Source organism: Nicotiana tabacum, chromosome 23 (genome assembly GCF_000715075.1).
Source record: "Nicotiana tabacum cultivar K326 chromosome 23, ASM71507v2, whole genome shotgun sequence".
NCBI lineage: Eukaryota > Viridiplantae > Streptophyta > Magnoliopsida > Solanales > Solanaceae > Nicotiana > Nicotiana tabacum.
This window is the reverse complement of record NC_134102.1, coordinates 129,359,918-129,382,544: the sequence shown is the minus strand read 5'-3', so window position 1 is coordinate 129,382,544 and position 22,627 is coordinate 129,359,918. Positions and strand designations below refer to the sequence as shown.

Here is a 22,627-nt window from a genome sequence, read left to right as displayed (position 1 = left end):
CTATCAAAGCAAATTTCAGAAATATTCACTTGAAGAATTAACCCAAATAGTCACCCATTAAATTTCTTAAACTAAAATTAACCGACAGATGTATAATATATATAAAATTCATATATAATATGTATATAATTATGTATAATCAATGTATACCAACGAGAAAAAGTAAACAATGAATCCGGCCGGCTATTTGTGTAATTTGGTTCCCTGGCTTTATAAGGGAAAGAATAAGGAAGGACCATTCGGTGCACGAACTAGTTATACAGGAATCAAAATATAGAGATTGGTTATGCGATGAAAAGTAACGTAGAAATTGTACACGATTAACAATAAAGTTGAGTTTGTTGTGCAAGAATTGCTTAGTATTGCTAATATGCAACTCTTGTTCCATTTTATCCCGAATAAAAATAATATACAAAAATTTCAATAACTTATGCAGATATTAGTAATGTGGAATTTAATAAAGTCAATCAAACACTGTATTGAGTCTGAAACAACACTACATTGTTTCTACTTTGGGAACTCAAATGAAAATCTTGAGTTATGATATTAGAAATACACTAGTGCTGTTTTAAGTATATAGAAGAAAAAAATTACTTCATAATATCGTAGCAAATTAATGTGTTATTGTGAACTGGAATTTAATATGACTAGCTACGGGGAGAGTTAGTTTTGTAGTCTTTTACAAATTCTTTTTAGTTTCATCTGTTTTTACAAGAGATTTTCATTTTTACGTATAAAAGATTTAAAAATAATACACATAAAATTTAAAAATGTTATTTTTTTCTATTGACGAAAGACATACTACAGCACTTTGGTTTTTGAAAATATTAAGGAGACTGACAGGTGAAAAATTCGTCAATAAATGAAGATAAAAATTTGATAGTGGATAGGAAAGACCATTTAATGCACTACCAATTTCCAACATCAACACCCAATCGATGATATCGAGGTACACAAATGTCCCTATCACGATATAAATAACAAAGATAAATATTTATCCGCAGAGGGCCAAATATACTTCTCTACTTTCGAAAATGATCTAAAAATACCCCTTGATATACTATTAGGTTATCTATACCTCTGCAATCATACTTTGGGTTCAAATATACCCCTAATTTAAACATCGTCATATTGGTCAATTCTAAATATCTTCTAATTAATTGAAAAGACCCATTAATCATACCCGAAAAGCAGTTTTTTTTTTTGTAAAAACTGAAAAAAACTGAAATTATTTTTACTAAAAACTGAAAAAAACGAAAATATTTTTTTTTCAGTTTTTATAAAAAAACTGAAAAATAAAAACCAAAATATTTATTTTTTCAGTTTTTACAAAAAAACTGCTTTAGAAAAATCTGAAAAATATTTTCTAAAACAATGTTTTTGAAAAAACTGAAAAACAAAAAGTTGAAAATCAATTTTCTAAAATAATATTTTTGTAAAAACTGGAAAAAAAAATCTAAAAAGCAAATTTCTAAACCAGTGTTTTTGTAAAAACTGAAAAAGCAAATTTTTTTTTCAGTTTTTAGTTAAAAATATTTCAATTTTTTTCAGTTTTTAATTGCTTTAGAAAATTGCTTTTCAGTTTTTTTTTCAGTTTTTACAAAAATATTGTTTTAGAAAATATTTTTCAGTTTTTTTAAAGCAGTTTTTTGTAAAAACTAGGGGAAAAAATATTTTCATTTTTTCAGTTTTTAGTAAAAATGTTTTTTTAGTTTTTTCCGGTTTTTACAAAAAAAAATATTTTTCGGGTATGGATAATGGGTCTTTTTAATTAATTATGAGATATTTAGAATTGACCAACAGGACAATGACACGTATCTCTCCGTTTAAATGAGGGGTATATTTGAACCAAAGTATGACTGCAGGGGTAAAGATAACCCAATAGTATAACGAGGGGTATTCTTAGACCATTTTCGAAAGTAGAGGGATATTAGGACCTTGCCGAATATTTATTGGTATAGGTTGTTTATGTCAAATTAACTCAATTTACGGTATTTACCAATGTCTAAATAATTTAATCTAGTGAAAAATGTTACTAATTAATCATATTAAGCAATAGAGATACATGTACAAATACGTATCATGCATTTATTATTTTCATTTTTGCTAACCAAATTTCGAAGATCTTTTCTTTGCCCCTAGTTTGATATATTTGAGACAATATTCGTTTTTACTTTAAGGACCAGAGGCAGCACAACTGTACTAATTAAAGGTTAGACTCAGGCCCGGCTCAACAAGATTGAGCCTAAAGCCAAACTTCACAGAGAGGCCCTAATTTTAAAAAAAAAAAAAATCATCATATATATTTTTAGAGATGCAGTTAGTCAAATCATTTAAGAGTTCTTGATTTTTTGGAACTATGTCAGATTTCGTAGTAACTTTTTCTAGATTTTCTTCTTGGATGTTATTATCATCTAACTCAACTCTATTGACTTGTTCATTTGAAGAACATCCTCCCATGTTTTCTGATTCAAGTTTTTTATTATTTGTTAAAAATCTATCAAGGGCTCCCTTTTGGGATTTAATTAATTCTTCACATTTTTTTTTTCTTTTTTTGCATAACCGGATTCATATTTTCTAGTTGACATATTTAAATTGAATAAAATCTAATAATAACTAAAACAAAAATATATACTTAGGAAGTAAGAATATCAATAATGACAAAATTTCAATGAAAAAATATAATATAAGGTTAGAATAATAAAATCTGGCTCAAAATTTTGATAAGTTGATATAACGGTATCGAAATAGTATTGCACTGCTTCAAAATAACGATTTCTTTTTTCTTGTTGAAATTTTGAAGAAGACACCCAAAAGCAAACTTTGATCTTTTGTGAGCACGCAACGGTAAGTTTTCTGGAATGGAATATAGGAATAATTAATAAGAAAGAGTAAGAATAAGTGAAAGTAAGGCTGTCCAACGGGCCATTCCGTCCCGTCCCGTCCCGTCCCACTTAATTCTAAACGGGATGGGCCCATGTTATTGTCTCGTCCCGTCCCGTCCCGCGTCCTTTTTTTTTAATATAAATTCTAGCCGTTGGGCAACGGCTCCAATTGCAAAAATAGCCGTTCCCAACAGCCTAAAACGACTATAATTGGCCTCCCCTCCCCCCTCCCCCCAAAACACCCCTACCCCCAACTTTTAATATAACCCCTAAATTTATTAAATTATACTTTGGCCCTATTTTCTACCATAAATACCCCTATCCTTCTTTATTTTTTTCCACAAAAATCAATCATTCTCTCTTAAATTTCTTACATTCTATCTATATTATTCTCTCAATTTTCTCACTATCAACTATCAAGTGATAAGTTTTAAGTATTTGGACAAAATTCTGGAGCAACTTTCAAGTTTTAAATTAATTCGTCAAGTATTTGGAGCAATATTTTGGGAAATTTCTTCAAGTTTCAATATTTAATCACGATGCACTCGTTCCATATCCTAATTTTAATATATAATTTTTGCGTATCATTTTAGTGCTTAATTTTTTTGTTTACTTTATGTGTTCTATTTTCGTATTTTATTTGTGTGTTTAATTTTTGTGTTAACTTTTTAAATTTAATTTTATATTTAAATTATGGCACCTAAAAATGTATTTGGCTTTAAAAAACTAGTAAAAAAATAGTAAAGGTGAAAGTAGTAGTAATCCTAATCCTAGTCTCAATCCTAACCCTTCTCCTAAAATTAGAAATCATATAGATGAAATAACTCATGTTGATGAAATTTCATTTTCCTAACCCCCCACATGTTATAATATTAATTTCGGAGAATAACTAGATCATAAAACTTTACAAAGACAATTTGGCAATGATATTTTTATTGAGGACGAAGAAAATGAGGAAGAAGATTTAGATGAAACACCCACTAGTCCCGCAATACAAGCTCCAACTCAGACTGAATCTCGGTCTGGAGCTTTACCCCGTGTACCTCCTGTAAGGGGTAAGCCTAAGGGTGAACGTCCCAAAACATCATTTGTATGAAAAAATTTTAAACACGATAAAGTCAATCAACGTGCTACATGTGAAATATGTAAGCAAAACTTTGCGCACACCAAAAGTGGTGGGACGGGGGGGAGGGGGTTTAACTAGGCACTTAGGTAGGGAGCACAAAGCTTTATGGATACAAGCTAAAATAGAAGCCGGACTAATAGCGGATCCTAGCACCGGTACTGGCACTCCTAGTGGATGTGGCGGGGTTCTAATTTTTTACAACAACAACTTGACCATGCTTATGGTACTATTTTACGCCCCTATAACAAAGATAGAGATCGTGAGAACTTAGCAAAAATGGTGGTTGTTTGTGGCTTACCTTTTACTTTTCCTTCTCACCCTGCTTTTGTGCATTATATACAAGAAACTTATAATCTTGTTTTTCAAGGTTTTTCTAAGACCACGGTTAGAAATGATGTTTTTAAATTTCAAACCGTATATCTTCAGTATATTCGTTGTGTATGTTTTCACTTAGATCGTAAAGTGTCCAAAATTGCAACTACTGTTCTACAAATTGTTGATTTTTATGGACTCGTTGATAAAGTTTTAACTATCACCTTAGATAATGCTTCTGCTAACACAACTGCAGCAACTAGCTTAAGAACTTAACTTTGTCCAACTAATCCAGTAATTTTTTATGTTAGATGTGCATGCCATATTTTTAACTTGGTTGTAAAAGATGGTATTGATTTATTTTCTGATCCTTGTAGTAAAGTACAACATACTTGCAACTATATTTTTCGTGCTAATAAAGCGAGTAGAATTCGTGAATTTGCTCAACAATGTGCTAGTTCTAACCTTCCATATAGAAAAGTTCCAAAAGATATTTGTACTAGGTGGAATTCTACTTATGAAATGCTTAAAGTTGCTTATGATTATCGGGTGCCTATACAAAAGGTATTTAATATGCATAATGGTATCCCCGCTGATCAAATTGTTGATTCTGATTAGGATCATATCAAAGAGCTTACTAAATTTTTAGAAAAAATTTATTATGCTATAAAATAATTTTCTGGTATATATTATCCTACTGTTACACAAATATTATGGTATATTTGTGAAATTTCTGTTATATTTGGTAAGTATAAAACTAATCCAACTTATGCACCGACCATTAATGAAATGATTGCAAAATTTAAAAAGTATTTTTTTCATATTCCCCAAGTTTATTTAATTTCTACTATACTTAACCAATCTTTAAAATTAAGAGGTGCAAAGGTATTTGCTCGTAAAATTTGCGAGAATTTATCAATTCAAGAAAATGAACAACCATCTCTCGAAGACTGCCAAGCTAACATATATATTCTTATGTTAGATCAATGTTTGATAAATATAAATCTATGGAAAAAAACAGGTGGTGAAAATGCTCCTTCTATTTCTAAGCCTAGAGTAGAATTCTTATGGGAAAATATAGATGATATAACAGGTTTTGATTCCTCTATTGATGATGAACTTGATTCTTATCTTAATCAAGGATCGGAAAGTATTAAAGACGAAGAAGGCAACGAACAACTTTTGGCATGGTGAAGGGAGCGTGGCAAGACTTTTCCAACACTTTCAATAATGGACCGAGATATCCTTGCTATTCAAGCATCATCAGTAGCATCGGAGAGTGCTTTTTGCGCGGCAAGATTTCAAATCGGAGATCATAGACATTCATTAGCGGAGGACAGCCTAGAGATTTCCGTATTATTTAGAGATTGGATTAATTCAGAAAGAAGAAATCTTGGTTTTGAAAAATTAACCACTAGGGAAGAAGAATACAATGAGATACTTAGCACTGGGAGCGATGACGGCATGAAACTCATGGAACATCAATCAACATTGCCAATTCCAGAACAATGTCCGAGAGAAATTATAGATAAGTTAGAACGAAATTATATAGGAGCTTACAAATATTAGTATGATAATTTGTAATTAGCTACTAAGAGGCCTAGTTCAAACAAAACCCTTCCTATAAGGTGGCTACGTAGATTAGGTGCTCTTCAAAAGAATTATATTTATATGTGAGATTTGAAAGTTTTATTAATAAAATAAAAGGCTCTAAGCGTTGATTTTTTTTTTTTAATGAATTGTCTTACACTCTTACTTAGTTATTTAATGGCTTAAAATTATACTAAAAAAATTATAACTCTATTATAAATTTATAATTACTAGAATATTTCATTACAAGTCTTTTATTTTAATATTTTATAATTCTTTACTTAGTTTTCTAATTTTTATTTAATTTTTAAGTTTATTAAATAAGTCAAAGAACTAGTCGTTGCAAACTTTAAAAACTTAGTCATTGTCAAAAAAATAGCCGTTGCCAAACTTAATGCTTAAATATATTTTTTTTAAAACAGCACTTAAGGCCCGCAAACCCGTCCCGTCCCATCCCATTTGTTAGCGGGACGGGATGGGCCTACCGTTTTGTCTCGTTTGTCCCATCCCGTTTCGTCCCGTCCCGCCACAGTTAATAAGAGGAGATTAATTAATAAGAGAGTAAGAATAAGTGAAAGAGACAAAAATATATATGAATAGTCATGTGGGCTTATGTTAGGTGGTATGATATAATTAGGTAAGAAATTAGACACCAACGGACCCCACATAAAAAGTAAAAAATTACTTTCTTCCAAAAAAACTTAGCTTCCAATAGTATATGCACGATTTTTTATATATTTTTATAATATATAACATATAACTTTAGAAAAAATGGGCCCCTAAAAAGTTAGGGCCCATTGCTTTAGCTGCCTTATGGTTTAGCCGCCCCGGTTAAAACTTATTTTGGTTAAACTTATTTAGAAAATACTAATAAATTTTATAAACTCGAAAAGAAACAGTAAATGGTAGTTAGTACCACCTACGAATGATCAAGTTTGGCTAATACAGTTGGGTGATAGTCGTAATTCAGGATTAAACTTTATGGGTTCAATATTTAAAACTCTTAGTATTGAACTTATTATATTTTTAAACATATGCGTTCAGATCTACCATTTGTTGTAATTTTAATAAATTTTTACGCATAAATTTATGTTCAACGTCGACAGTTATGAATTTAAATTAACCCGACACCGTTACTTTACGTTCGTCCCGGTAAAAAGAGAGAAGTAGTAACATGGGGAAAATAATTTGTATGAATTGATTGCCAAAGAAATGTTCTAATTGTGATGGTGCTTTCTTCGAATTCAAGATTTAAACTTTATGAATATGAATTTAGAATTTGTATTACAATTCAACTAATTTATTGAGTTCAGAGTTTATTATTTATATTTTTTGTGTTTTTTTTTTAACTCACAAATATGTGATTCCTCAATACTTTGGAAAAATAAAGTACGTGTGCATACATTTATATCGGGTAGTTGCAAACAAAAATGTCGTTCCAGGTCCCTCCACGTAATCTCACACTATACGATCTATTTCTCTTTTCCAATTTTTTTACTCCGTATTTATTTGGTTCGCTGTCTCTTTTTAGTTTGTCCAATTTCTTCTTTCATTTTCATAAGCCCTGGTCCTGAAACCCAAGATTCAGAATAACTTGTTCAGGTGTACTGATTGAACAAACCCGTTTCGGAGTCAATCCGACCCAATTGATCCAATATGGGGCTGCCGGAGATGGAATCAATGGCGTCGGCGATCGGAGTATCAGTACCGGTGCTCCGTTTCTTGCTTTGTTTCGTCGCCACCATTCCGGTGAGCTTCCTCCACCGTTTTGTCCCGAGCGCCGTCGGTAGGCACCTCTACGCCGCCGTTACCGGCGCTGTTCTCTCGTACCTGTCATTTGGTTTCTCCTCAAATCTTCATTTCTTTGGGCCTATGCTTCTCGGTTATGCTTCCATGGTTCTCTCTCGCCGTTTCTGCGGGATCATCACTTTCTTCGCTGCGTTTGGATATCTTATTGGATGGTACATTACATTCCCATTCATAAAGCTCTTTCTTTTTTTCTCTGAAAAAGTTACTCCATTCATTCCAATTTATGTAATGGTGTTTGATTGCTCCTGAAGTTTAAGATAAAAAAGAAAGAATTTGAAATTTGTGGTCTAGAACAAATCATAAACATTTACTCCATCCGTTCCAATTTATGCGAATCTGTTTGACTGGCCACGGAGCGTAAGAAAAAATGAGTATTTTTGGAATTTGCAGTCCTAAACAAGTCAAAAAGGGTCAGAGTATTTGTGTGGTTATAAACTTCTCGTTAAGGTTAGAATTGTAAGTTTAAGCAAAATTGTTTCCAAATTTAGAAAGAGGTAATTCTTTTTGGAATGGACCAAAAAGAAAATAGGTTCACATAAACTGGAACGGAGTGAGTACGTATTTATAAATGGTCAAATTAGAAGTTTAAAGTTAATTGTTTCAAAATATAGAATATGTTTTTTTTGGACAGACTAAAATAGAAAGATTATCACATACAATGGTTCAATGTTTTTTTTTTGGCTACAAGCTCCTACCATGGTCATGGCTAAATGGTTAAGGCGTGGGGAAGTACCAGTCGACCAGCTGGAATTCCCCCTATATTGGGGCCGTTTGGTTCACATAGTACTAGTTATGCGTTTTGTTTGATTAAGTTACTATTTACTCAACTAGTTATGTTGTTTGGATTGTTAATACAATGATCAAGGTATCAGTTATTCCATGTGGTATTCAGCATAATACTTAGTTTAAGGTATCAGTTATGCTAGAATAAATATGCCAACCAAACACAGGATAAATACAGATTTTGTACTGGGATAATTTTTCTTGATCCGTCCAACTGAACGGCGTCCATCTGTCCTAAACTTGGTGGAGACAGTGGACTGATTTATCCATCAACTGTGTTTGTAGGTTGTAATTGGATGGTGAATTAGTCTAGGTGCACATAGGACCATTATTAATAGGAAAGAAAAGATCCTACCATGGGTTTCGTTGTTGGAGTTTGTTTCATTTGGTAAACTTTGAAGCAATCGGATTTAAAATCTGGAAAGCTGTGAAATTTGGGAGTTCACGTGTCAAAAATTCGATTTTTAATCTGAGTTAAGGTGTCAGGTTCTGTACCCTGCTTATCTTTTACCTAGTTGTTTTAGTACTCATCTAGGATGGTATATTGTTCACATTGGAATTTTATTCCAAGTTCATGTAAATGTGAGGGATGGCTCTTTGTAAATTGATTCAAATCATACAACTTACAAGGAAAGTTTCTCATATAATGAAAAAGTAGAGATTTATCATAGTTGCTTCATGGGAATAACTCTGATGGAAACTTCTAAATTTCCGCTAAGATATTTGACAGTTATTTGGTACACCTTGCAGCCATGTATACTACATGAGTGGAGATGCATGGAAGGAAGGAGGAATTGATGCTACGGGTAAGCACGGGCTCGATCTCTGTCCTTGCCTCGTTTCTTTTCAATGTAATAAACTAATAATATATACAAATCATGCTCTTGACCCTATTTCATTGATGTGGTAAGTACATATATTTTGATACAACCCAGCAAATGCATTCTGATTTAGCTGGAAATTTACTTATTAAGAGAACCAAAGTAGATTTATGGGTCAATTACTACACCTGCCCCCCAGTTTTTAGAAATAAAGTCGGTGTTTCGTGAAGCATATAAATACCTCTCATATCAAATGTTCAATTTGGACTATGTCAAAATTTGCCACGCTTGATGAGAATGCTCTTCATCCAATTGTAAACAAAATTGCATGTTCTTAAAACTAAACAAAATCACAGAGAAGGAAGTAGGCTCAGACATACATTGATTGAGGTGGAACTGATGTAGCCATAATTGGACAAAACTAGGTCTGTTTATCATTTGTTAAACATGAAAGGCTTATCTAAACATTCTGACGGGTTAGATTTAAGCATCTGGATACCCCCCCCCCCCCCAAGTTTCCTTTTAATTCTCTCGCTATTGTGTTTAGGAAATAGAATTACTTCAGCAGGTAAAGCTGGAAATAAAATCTATTATAGTGTCCGGGACATCATTGTCCCTCAAAAGGCTTTTGGAGGATGATGGCGGAGGAGGTTTGAAATGACATGTTGAGCTAGAGAGGACGTTGCATATTTTTTTTAAAGTACGGGGAGATCCATTTAGTGTCACTAAGCTAGAGAGGTGGTCTAAGTAATTTACCTGGAGTCTCCTGCGATGAGGTCAGGACTTTGGTTGGTTTCCATCATTAAGATCTTCTGACTCCTAAGTTCAAAACAGTCGATGACTGTCATTTAGTGGCAAGATGATAGACACAAATTAGGAGTGGCAGTGAGCTGGTTTATTTCGTATTGGATGAAAATATTAGACCGTCCGAGGAGCAATGACTGTTTTGTTATATGATTACATTTCTGAATGGTGTATTGTTATATTGTTCACATTGTTCTTATTAGTAGACTACTCACAGTTACGTACTTCACTTTTCGTGTTTCTAGACTTAGCTAATCCAAAATGATGATGTTATTTTCTCCAAATTTTCAGGAGCTCTAATGGTCATAACGCTGAAAATAATTTCATGTGTGATTAATTACCAAGATGGATTGTTGAAGGAAGAAGATTTGCGTGAGGCTCAGAAGAAAAATCGTCTGCTCAAATTGCCATCGTTACCTGAGTACGTTGGTTACTGTCTCTGTTGTGGAAGTCATTTTGCAGGTCCAGTGTATGAGATGAAGGATTACCTTGACTGGACAGAGAGAAAAGGAGTAAGTTAATATCATCATTGTATTGTTTCCTGCATGTTGAATTTTGTTGCAACTACTTCATCAAAAGAAGTCCCACTGCAGCTAATAAACTCAATCCTTCTTCCTTTCAGATCTGGAAACCTTCAGAGAAAGGAAATCCCTCACCTTTAGGGTCAACTTTAAGGGCTCTTCTTCAAGCTGCTATTTGTATGGGGTTGTATCTCTACCTGGTGCCTCTTTTTCCACTTTCCAGGTTCACTGATCCATTATACCAAGAATGGTGTTTCTTCAAACGGTTGGGTTACCAATATATGGCTTGCTTTACCGCCCGGTGGAAATATTATTTTATCTGGTCAATTTCTGAAGCTGCTATCATCATATCCGGACTAGGGTTCAGTGGTTGGACAAACTCTTCTTCACCAAAACCACGTTGGGACCGTGCCAAAAATGTTGATGTATTGGGTGTTGAGTTAGCAAAGAGCTCGGTTCAGTTACCACTTGTATGGAACATTCAAGTCAGCACGTGGCTGCGCCACTGTAAGTGAATCTCTCTCCTAGTCATTTGCAAGCCAATCACATGCTTCGGTTTTGTAAAGCTATTAGACTAGTAGAACCATTTTGTCTACTGGTAAGAATGTAAATACTTGTGATTGAGATGTTCTTTAGTTACGTTCTATTCACCATCATGGTAGACATTGATGCGGGCAAGTTATTCATTTCTAATGTGAATAAACTTTGCAGTATTTTGAGACTGATTATTCACCATACGTCATACATCTTCTAAATGACTCTTCAATCGTGGCAAACAATGAATTTTGGTAGTTTATCCCGTTATACTAATTTACATTGTTGGTAGATTAGTAGTTTTGACTTTTGAGGCAATAGTGCGTGCAGCTAGTACGGATTCACTATTCATGTCATGTCATGTCATGTGAATACAATCTGATCTCTAATCACTTTACATTTTTGCTCTGCAGATGTATATGAGAGGCTCATACAAAAAGGAAGGAAGCCTGGTTTCTTCCAGTTGCTAGCTACCCAGACTGTCAGTGCTGTATGGCATGTAAGTGGATACTTTAGGGCCAGATGGGCATGCAAATTGACATATTGTACTGTGAAAGATTCATCATAATATATACATAACCTTTATTGATGTATTATCTAACTGTATCTAGCACAAATAATTGATTATGTCAATTGAGGCGTGATAATCTGCTAGGAAAGTGCTTTACAGATAGTTTTACTATTTAGGAATTATTTCTTGTTCAGTTAGTCAACTGATATTTGTTTGATGTTTGCAATAGTCAAGTTCAAGCTTAGCTATACTGTGTCGTAATCATTTGCGTGGTAGCTCCTGCCACTGGAAAATAGGCTTAAGAACTTTGTGTATGTATTATTTACCTGCAGTGTTCGTATCTAGTTACTAATGGTGGAAAGGCTTTGATCCCATGGACTTGGTAGTTCCCCTTTATGTACCCATAAATTTCTGTATAGTCTACTATCCTTACATACTGGAAATCTCTTCTTGCGCATGCCAAAAAATCCAGCTGGGATATGAGTGTGCCAACAGGAGTAATTGGTTTACTGTAAAACATTGGATTCGGCTAGGGGATTATCCTTGTGTCCGTTGAGAATCTTTCTCTACATCAGTTTGGTGTTTATGAGAAACTTATACAGTTTTTAAGTCATGGTGTAGGTCCTATGTAAAACCAATCGAGTTGAATCTGTAGTGTACCATTCACAACTTTATATGTTTTGTAGTCTTTTCACCTCTACTTCAGTATTCATCTGCCGTTTTTCGGTGTCTCAAAATTATTGTTTTATTTTTAAGAAAGGACATTTCTGTTATTTCCCAGGTGAGATACAAGCTCTTGAATTTTATCTTTTGCTGCCATTGATATATCTTACTAAAAAGCCTATTGATCTTGACTGGAGTATTCACATCCTCCCTTCTCTTCCTAAGCAATTTGCACTTATTCAATTCTTGAACACCACCGCATGCTTGCCTGTTGTCAATTTTAAGAAAAAGGAGCTCCCAATCTTTTATGCTTTTCAATACTAGTTTCTTAGTTCTTAAACTTAAGTAATTTCAAAAAGTAGGCTATGGAACCCTTTCTTTCTTCTCTTTTCTTTTTTTGTAAATTTGTTTTTAATAACACGGTGTCAGAACCAACTTGTGCACATCATCTAATCCACCCTGGTCTGCTACTTCAGAACCCTTTTTCTTATACACAATGCTTTTGATTGACATTTTGAGTTCTCATGTTAATTCAAAGATTGGCTTGAAACTGGATAAAATACTTTATGCTCTTCTGAAGTGTTTTCTGTCATTGCACCCTCTTCTTATCGTCCGTTATTTTGTGTGTTGTGTACCTAATGGTATAATTTTCCGTGTTACATTACAGGGATTGTATCCTGGGTACATCATTTTCTTTGTACAGTCCGCTTTGATGATTGCTGGATCAAGAGGTATTTAACTTGCACACACACTCGATCAGATGCATTTAACTTTGGTTTTCTTTTCCTAATGTTGTTTTGTCTATGAACAGTCATTTACAGATGGCAGCAAGCTGCTACTGGTACTCTGTTTGAGAAGATTCTGGTATTGATGAACTTTGGATACACACTTCTGGTTCTAAACTATTCCGCTGTTGGGTTCATGGTTAGTCTCATATTTGTTGGAATGATGTTTACTCTAAAGCTAATTGTATTCGACAGAAGCTGATCATCGTTTTCTTTCATGTGTTACAGGTATTAAGCCTGCATGAAACCCTTACTGCATATGGAAGTGTATACTATGTTGGAACAATTGTACCAGTTGTACTCATCCTGCTTAGTAAAGTAGTTAAGCCTCCAAAGCCTGCGACATCTAAAGCTAGGAAAGTAGAGTGAGTCCGAGCCAGTTTCTTGAGATTGTTGCTTAGATTTCATTTTGACTATGTACTCTGTTCTGATAGCTGGACAGCACTTAATTTGAGCAGAACAGGAGAAGTAGCATTATTCCTCCAATTACCTGGCCACTAAAAGTTATGTATCCAACTGTATAATTATTGGGGAAATCTTGGCCACAAGAATCGATAAATGATTGTTTTTGCTACTATCTAATCAAGTTCTGTTCTTGCATTCAATGTTCATAACCACTTTCTGGTGCGCTTGTTGTGTACCTTTCCTGGGAGAGTCTTCATAAGAAACAACAATGCTACTATTTATCCCAAAAGAAAAAGAAACAACATAGTCTTTGCTCCTGTTCTCCTGTCTTGCATCAGCAGGTGTGGGGTTGAAGCACTGGGGAAATAGACAGAAAAGTGATGCTGTGATACCTGTTTTCTCCTGTGACTGGAATTTTTTTTTTTTTTTTTTTTTTTTTATAAAACAAAAAAAGCTTGGGAAAACTTTTATGCTTATGGTTAGTGTAGGATACCAAAAGATCTCGATATCAGGACGAGTTGGATGACATTCTACAATCTTTGATTTGAAGTTTCATGCTGAAATGTTTTAACAATTGCTTCGATTTTATTCACATTTTTTGTATGGATAATTGCTTGCTCTTTTCTTTTGGCACTTTAGATTCAAGCACTGCTTGCAGCCTTCAGGCTTTGTAGTATTGAATAGCATGGAAAGGAAATGTAGAAATATTAGCTTAACAAAGGAGAGGACAGCTGATGCAAATCCTATGCTCCAGTTAGCACTGAAATGCTAGCAATTCAAAATGCTGCCTTCCTTTGGTTTCTATATTACTTGTCTTGCAATCTGCTTAGTCAATTTACATTCTTGTATGGTTGAGCCGTTGAGGTAGAATGGCAATTAGTACCATTATAACATAGAAGTTAGTGAAGGGGAGCCTTGGCGTTACTGGTAAAGTTGTTGTCATGTGCCCAGGAGGTCACGGGTTCGAGCTGTGGAAACAACGTCTTGCAGAAATGCAGGATAAGACTGCTTACAGTAGACCCTTGTGGTCCGGCCCTTCCCCGGACCCCGCGCATAGTGGGAGCTTAGTGCACCGGGCTGCCCTTTTTAATAGAAGTTAGTACTCTAGTAAACTTATTCTTTTGTTGACTTCAGATCTTTTGTTGCTATTCAAAACTCTGGTAATTCATCAGCTTTGACATATTTCATGAAGTACATCATCTCTTTCAATACCATTGATGAGTGGAACATTGTAGGACCTTCAGCTCCAGTAAGTTGCTTGAGTTGTGTTTTTTTAATAATGTTTTTAGGCAGCTGGATTCTTGACTTTGTGGCCATTTCTGCTCTGATGAAATGCCAGAAAGGCATGTAATCCTGGACCACCCTTAGCTAAACCAGCTTGTGAGTTGTGTGAGTGAAACTATAAAGATTAAATACTAAAGCTTCTGATAATGCATGCATTTTCTCCTCTATTTGGTACTCCATATGCCACTGTAGAGAGATGAACTGGCTTTAGCCCCACTTTTCTTTGATTATCCTTTCTGAAAACATGGACTGCTTGTTCAAGGATAAGGCTGAAAAGGCCTAAACAGTGATTTTTCTCTTTTATGTATTATATTCCTGGAATTATTTTCCCCTTGGATTAGGCATGTCACTCTTATGCCACCACTTTGTAGCCCCCACTTCATTATGTTTATGCCTGCAGGCCCATTCATCCTATAGATTTTGATCACACCCTCAAAGATAACCATTCTTATACATTGTTCCTTTAGTAACATCAACTTTGTTTCTACCATCGAGGGGTGTAATGGAATGGTTGAAATCTCTTCACCTTGATCAAAGTTTACGGTCGAGTCTTGAGAATGGAGAACTTTTAAGCTATGTTGCTCGAACTTTTCGAAAATATTGCCGGGTGCGTGTCGGATTCTCCAAAAGCAGTGTATTTTTTGAAGAATCCAACATGAGTGCGGCAGTAGTTTGGAAAGCCCGCGCAACATAGCTTTTATGTAAGGATCCATTGACCCCTTTATTGGGTCTACCTGACACGAATCTTGTGTTAGTCGGGCTAGTAGACTTCGGATACCGAATGGTTAAACAAGGAAATAAAGTTGTCTTACAATATACACTATTTAATCTGGCTAAGTTACTTTTCTCAATGCATTCGGTGGAGCAGGAGGAATGGCATGACTAGCATACAGGTAAGTTGTTACACACTAATTCATGCTTTTATAAGAATACATTTATAGTTGACAAAAGACATGTCATAATATGGAATTAGTCGAGGTGCGCGCAAGTTGGCCCGGACACCACGGTTATCTCAAAAAAAAAAAAAAAAAAAAGACATGTCATAATATGGTTGTTTTTAACTTATTATTAAAACCAATGAACCAAAAGCTGCTTGCCATTTGGGAAAGAAACAAGACATTTATGAAGGTTCCAGGTAGATAGGTACTTTACCAAGTAGTTCACTTGCTATGTTTTGCTGAAGAAACAAAATGATGTCTGCCCTTCAGAACTGATTACTAACAAACTGGATGGGCAATATAGCTCATTGGATGCAGATTTTTCCAAGGACTAACTGACCCAAGAAAGCTGGCCATTTTTGTTTTCCTTTTCCATTTGGAAGGGGACATTCTTGCTAGCAGCACATTCTGCCAATGCAGCCAATTCATGGACCCCTTGTTCTTCTTTATCTTTTTCCATTGTTTTCTTCAGTATTTCATTTTTTTCTTGCTCTTAAATTTTGGGTCCTCAATTATTTTTGTGATAGTGATTCTCTTCCGAAAAGCTCTACATGTGATGTTATGAACATATAAGCATATGATTTAGTAAATTAAAACTTGAGTAGGGCCTCTTCTTGTTGATAAGTGGGGGAAGTACACAATTAGCCACTAATTAGAGTTGTCTTTACTCTTTAGCCATTGTTTAAAATATATTTACTCTTTAGCTAGTGCTTAATAAATTTTTATCTGTCCGGACGAAAATACCCTTGTGCTAGACATAGGCGCTGTGCAAATATTAAGGACATGGTGCCATTAACTTCAAGAATGCTGTATAAATATTAAGGACAAAGTGTCATGTATTTGCACCTTCCGTTGTTAAACTTTAGGACATCATGTCCTTAACTTCATATGTGCAGTGTAAATATTAAGGACATAGCGTCCTTAACTTCATGTGTGCAGTGTAAATATTAAGGATACCATGTCCTTAATATTTACACAGCACTCATGAAGGAAGGGTAAAAATATCTTTTCGTATTAATTTTAATAAAGTAGTGGCTATTTTTGCTCAGCATTTAAAATACTGGATAAAAATTAAATACCGCGTTAAAAAATAACTACCCACGCCATTTCTACTTGATAAGTTCGCATCCACTCTACTAAAATGTTGGGATTCTTACGTTTTTGGGAGAGCTGCCCATGTACCATCTTTTTCGAGTAACCAAAAAGAAAAAATAAATAAAAGAATCAAGTCCCACGTAGCTTTTTTTTTGAAAAGAAGTTTTCTTAAAAAACATGGTTACATAGATATAATTTTCAGGAAATATTATTCTACCAGAAAAGCTTTTTAAGAAAGTGATTCAAGACTATTATTATTTACAGACTAGAAAGGGTTTTGAAACAGTTTGTACGTCCAAAATAAGAGTTTAGAATTCCTCATTGCCCCCTACCCCCACCCCCACCCTCACCCCAAAACAAATTATTGAATAAATAAATAAGAGCTTTGAATTGCCCTCATATTAATTCAACTGTGGAGATAGCCCTCGCTACATTATTATTAAAAAATAATTTTTATACTTCATCTAATAAGATATTTTAGTTTAAATTTATGGTTTACAAGATTTTTTTTTATTTTGCAAATAAAGATACAAATGTCATGAATACAAGTAATAAAGGAATAATTGAATCTAAGAGTAAGCAATGAACCAAAAAAGATGTCATTTTTGAAGTTCAAAGTCTTGATTGTTTTTGTCCATAATATAGCATCATCAATTTTCTAATTTTGCTTTGCACTCTTTCTAATCATCCTCTTTTGATTCGTTACTTTTTATCTTCTAAATTGCTAGTTCTGCAAAAGATTAATAATTCCTTTGCTCATGAAAGTGAAGATTCTCTTTCACTTCCCTCACCTAGAGATCATTCTAACAACTTTCTTGCATGCTTGTAGGAGAAAAAGGGTTTGGAACTAAAATCTTTTTGACAATTTACTATTGCTTCAAGGGATTGCTTTCCTTACTATTGGTTTACTCTCTTCCTTTTCCCAACAGGTCCACCAAAGTTGGTTAAAATTATACTTAATCTTAGAAAGAGAAAACATTTTTTTTGTCCTAGAAAATACACCAATATTAAAGATGATGGTTGTTTCAAAAAATCGTTCGGACCCTTATTTTTTAGAAGATAGCCTGGTCTGAGCTAGAATAACAGATTCGTGAGCAAGAGCGTATTTCACCGCTGATTCAACAATAGTCATTTTAAAAATTATTCGAGACTTCGGGACCCCTATTTTCTCGAAGATAACCTGGTCTGAGCTAGAACAATAGATTCGTGAACAAGAGCGTATTTCACTGTTGGTTCAACAACAGTCATTTTTTTGGAAACTTTCATATGAGCTTGTTCTTTCTTTTAATCCACTATAAAGGTTCATGAGTACTTTACTATATTGAACTTAGTTGTTTTTTTCCCCTCAAGTCCCAAAATACTTCAAATTGAAATAGTAGAGAAAAGTTTGGCTAAATTCATGTAGGTGATAGCAAAGTTTTGCTGAAATTATGTGATTTGTCAATAACATTTATTAACTCTTTATGGCCATGTAGAAGAATATTATTAAAAGGTGTGTGTACAATTCCCCAATACAAAGGAAGATGAATATCTTAGCCAATTACAAGTTGGAGTAAGTTACTTCTGGTATCAATTTACAATTATTGCATACAAAACATAACAAAAATAGTGTTGATTAACCCTTCGGAGTTGTCCAGTTGGTTTGGAGGACGGTTATTCACATGGATGACTTATGATCGATTTCCCTCTCAATGCCTTGTGGGTTGAGCCTGTCGCACATGGCTTGTCTAGTGCGGTTTACATCCCCTGTGTGGTTTGCAGGCTATTACACATGGGAAGATTTACCTAGTGTGCATAAAGTGCTCAGTAATGGCTGCGAATTTCCCCTCTTGCCAAAAACAAATAGCGTTAATTAGGGACATATGAATGGACAAGAAATTACATGGATAATGAAATTATGTACAGGCAAAGAATCAGTTACTATCAAAAGCTAAAGCTATTCTTCTCAAGTCTCTTTCCAGGAAAAAGAAAACAAATAAAAAGATAACACTTGGCATTTTGACCCCCTTATTTTAATTAATTAACATATTTTCAATATGGACACTAGGATATCAATCTCATTATTTTATAAACCAAACCTCCACCTCTTATCTTTTGCCCTTATAAAATAAATTTACCCTTGAATCACTATAATAATCCTTTTAAAAAAGGGGTCTTTCAATTCTTATTTTAAAAAAAAAAGAAATTAAAATTATATTCTTATTTTATATCCTAACATCCATATATTCCCTTCTACCTCACTTCTCACCCACCCCAATAGCCATTCATTCTTTTTCTTTCTTCTTACTATTCTTATCACTCCACATTTAAGTTTCTATAAAATCATTATCACATTATTTCTGAAACTTCTCTAGAAAAGTCCCTGAAGTTCCTTTTTTTTTTCTCTTTAGACTCGAGCACAAAGATAAAAAGCCTAAAGTTTTTAGCATAAAAACCAGTTTGGTGTTTCTTGATTAGTTACAAGGATTTTCTGTCATAGGAACATAACATTATTGTTGTGCTTCTGACATTGTGGGTCAGAATCTTTCTGGTTCTTTCTTTTCTTCATTCATGGGGTTGTTCTTAGCTTAGCAGACAAGCACTTTCAATTAAAAAAAAAAACAAAAAAAACCCCCCATTTTTTCATCAACTTTTGACATTTCTTGAGGAAAGTCGTCAACATAAATTCCATTCATTATTACAACAAAAATATCTCAGTATGAGCAAAGACTTGTTGAAAATGAAGACTAAGCCAAATAAGCCAAATGGGAATGGACTTTCATCTTCAGGATGGGAGATGAGGCCAGGAGGAATGTTAGTACAGCAAAGAAGTTCTGATTCCTATCAAAGTTCCATTACAGTTCCAACCATTAAAGTCAAAGTCAAATATGGTTCATCTTATCATGAAGTCAAAATCAGTTCACAAGCAACTTTTGGTAATTTACATTCATTCTTACTTTATTTTTGATTGACCCGAGTGTCGGCCGGAAACAATGGCTTGCCTTATCAAGGGTAAAGTCTGCGTACACGTTACCCTTCCTAGAACGCACTTATGAGATTACAATGGGCTTGTTGTTGTTGTCGCTGTCGTCATTTACTTTGTTAAGAAAAAAGGGGCAGTCGGTGCTCTAAGCTTCGACTATACGCGGGGTCCAGGGAAGAGCTGAATCACAAGGATCTATTGTATGCATACTTACCTTGCATTTCTGCAAGAGACTGTTTTCATTACTCGAACCCGTTACCTCCTGGTGACATCAACTTTAGCAGTTACTTTTGTTATTATGCATTTTTCCATTCATCTCTCAAAAGGGTTGTCATAAAATGAGATATCTTGAAATGGAATTGCACATTCATACTTTAATATGCATTTTTTCCACTCATCTCTTAAACGGGGTGTCATAAAATGAGGAATCTTGAATTTTACAGGGGAATTGAAGAAAATGCTAGCAGGTCAAACTGGATTACATCCTGAAGATCAGAAAATATTTTACAAGGAAAAAGAAAGAGATTCAAGAGGTTTTCTTGATGTTGCTGGTTTAAAAGATGGATCAAAACTTGTACTAATTGAGGATGAGATAAGCAGAGAAAAGAGGTTTGTTGAATCAAGAAGAAATGCAAAAATGGAGAATGCATCAAAGGAAATCACAGCAATTAGACTTGATATTGATAAACTTGCTAAGCATGTAACAATAATTCTATCTTCTAAATTACATTTTCTTTTCCTCTTAATTTTTCATTTCAAGGGATTTTGATTATTGGTTTTTATGTTTATGTAGGTTGCTAATGTTGAAATGGACATTTATGGTGGCAAGAAAGTAACAGAAACTTTGATATTGAGTTTGATTGAATTGTTGATGACACAATTGATAAAATTAGATGGAATTACTGCTGATGGTGATCTCAAGTTGCAGAGAAGAATGCAGGTACACATTCATTCAATTAGTGGCGAAGTCAGAAAATTTAATAAGTGTCAAAATCTATTTTTTTTAACAATAACAAGTTAATATTTTATCCTATACCTAATATAATTTTTCGCCGATTTGACCACCCTTGACCACAGGTAGCTTCGTCCCTCCGTTCAACTCAATCACAAGATAATGCATCGTTCTTTTTCTTTAAAAGTGATTAATATTATCTTTGTTGGATGAATCTTCCAAAAGATTAGTATATTGCGATTTAACATTTTGTAATATAGAACTTGCCTTATTTTTCGAGTCACTGATTCAACCTTTTATAAACGGACGGCGGTATGTAGTTATCTTTTAAGCGATATGATAATATAAAAATTCTTTTATACTTGTTAAATTCTTTTGCTAAATTACTAATTGTTTTTGTTGATAAATTGTAGGTGAAAAGGGTGCAAAAATACATAGAGACACTAGACATGTTGAAAATAAGAAATTCAGCCCTTGGAAATCACAATGACAAAGTGCAAATGCACCACAAAAATGGAATATTCACAGGGCAAATGCCAAAATCCATGTACTATAATCAAGAACAGAGGAAGAGGGTTAGTTTTGCTGATCAGAGAAATCCAGGGCCAGTTGTGGTTACAACAAAATGGGAAACTTTCTAAAATTGATAAGAAAAGCCTAAGGAATATTAGTGTGTGCTTTGAAAAGATTTCAGATTGCATATTTTAGAGTGGCTTTGTGTGCTTTGAAAAAAATTAGGGGGTAAAAAAAAATAAATTTTGGTTTTATGGATTCAGTGTCTTCATTCTTTCTCTATTTAGATTTTGACCCCAGTTGTTCTTGGGGTTAAAAGATAATGTGGTGATTTCTTATGTGGCCTTTGAATCCTAAGTTGTATAAATGTGTGTGTATATATATATGCCAGCATCTGGTGGATATAGATAAGTTTATGGTTTTACTTGAATTTTTTATTTCATAAAATGATTACAAATTTAGCACTTATAAAATTAGTTATTATTACTCTTTTAGAAGTACGATGATCAAACTAATTAATTTTCGTTGTTCAAACTAATTAATTGTCATTTTTAATTAGGACATAAAATTTTGAAAAGCCACATAATGGTTATATCGAAAAAAATCTATCTAACTCGGGGCGGAGCTAGTGTATTGCACGTTCGACCGAATCCAATAGCTTTGACTCAAATCATATATTTTCATAAAAAAATCCATTTAATATGTATAAATAATTTATCTAGAGCCCATTAAGCCGCATTTTCTATAATCAGAACCCATAAACTTAAAATCCTAACAACATCTCTGATCAAATCGGCGCAATTGTTGTTTTCTATACCTCCTCTTCACACAACTATTTTCTGTATCGTTCAGTGCTTTCCTTTTCATTTTGCCATCCAAATTCAATGTGATTTGGGACCATTTTGCCAACAAAAAAATTTGCTTTTTGGTGTATGTGGAAAACTTTTTTTGATTAGATGCCATTTAATGAAGATATGATTATAAGTTAGTTGGAAGCATAAAGATCTAATGTTTGTTGTGAGGTTCCAAAAGGTAATTAATTAAAATTAACGTTAAGCCGAAAGAATAACCTTTTGGTAATATTTAATTATATTATCGCTAACTAATCACTCCAAAATGATAAAAAGTATAGGGTTGACTTTGGAGGACATGGTAATGATCATTAATGGGGTTGTTTAATAGGTTGGATTCCACTTTGTTATTTATTTATTTAATTATTTCAACTATATTTTTGTTTCATTAGTCTATCTCTCAGAGCTTGAACAGACAAACAATAATACTACTAGTAAATAAACTAAAAAAATAAAATAAAAAAGAACTTTCTAAGCCAGCCA

The 22,627-nt window shown here is 33.8% G+C and overlaps 2 protein-coding genes across 2 annotated transcripts; both read left to right on the top strand.

Annotated features, from left to right (window-relative positions):
* Nucleotides 1–7,354: 7,354 nt before the first annotated feature.
* On the top strand, nucleotides 7,355–13,744 carry LOC107766782 (lysophospholipid acyltransferase 1-like). The gene is made up of 8 exons (XM_016585629.2): nucleotides 7,355–7,874; nucleotides 9,256–9,311; nucleotides 10,422–10,642; nucleotides 10,753–11,158; nucleotides 11,599–11,684; nucleotides 13,027–13,090; nucleotides 13,171–13,283; nucleotides 13,373–13,744. The coding sequence occupies exons 1-8, from the start codon at nucleotides 7,570–7,572 to the stop codon at nucleotides 13,511–13,513; spliced, it is 1,392 nt and encodes a 463-aa protein (XP_016441115.1). The 5' UTR covers nucleotides 7,355–7,569; the 3' UTR covers nucleotides 13,514–13,744.
* Nucleotides 13,745–19,100: 5,356 nt separating this feature from the next.
* LOC107766783 (BAG family molecular chaperone regulator 3) lies at nucleotides 19,101–21,628 on the top strand. Its single transcript, XM_016585630.2, has 4 exons — nucleotides 19,101–19,781; nucleotides 20,272–20,528; nucleotides 20,622–20,768; nucleotides 21,194–21,628. Exons 1-4 carry the CDS (start codon nucleotides 19,565–19,567, stop codon nucleotides 21,419–21,421), a joined length of 849 nt encoding a protein of 282 aa, XP_016441116.1. The 5' UTR covers nucleotides 19,101–19,564; the 3' UTR covers nucleotides 21,422–21,628.
* Nucleotides 21,629–22,627: the final 999 nt, after the last annotated feature.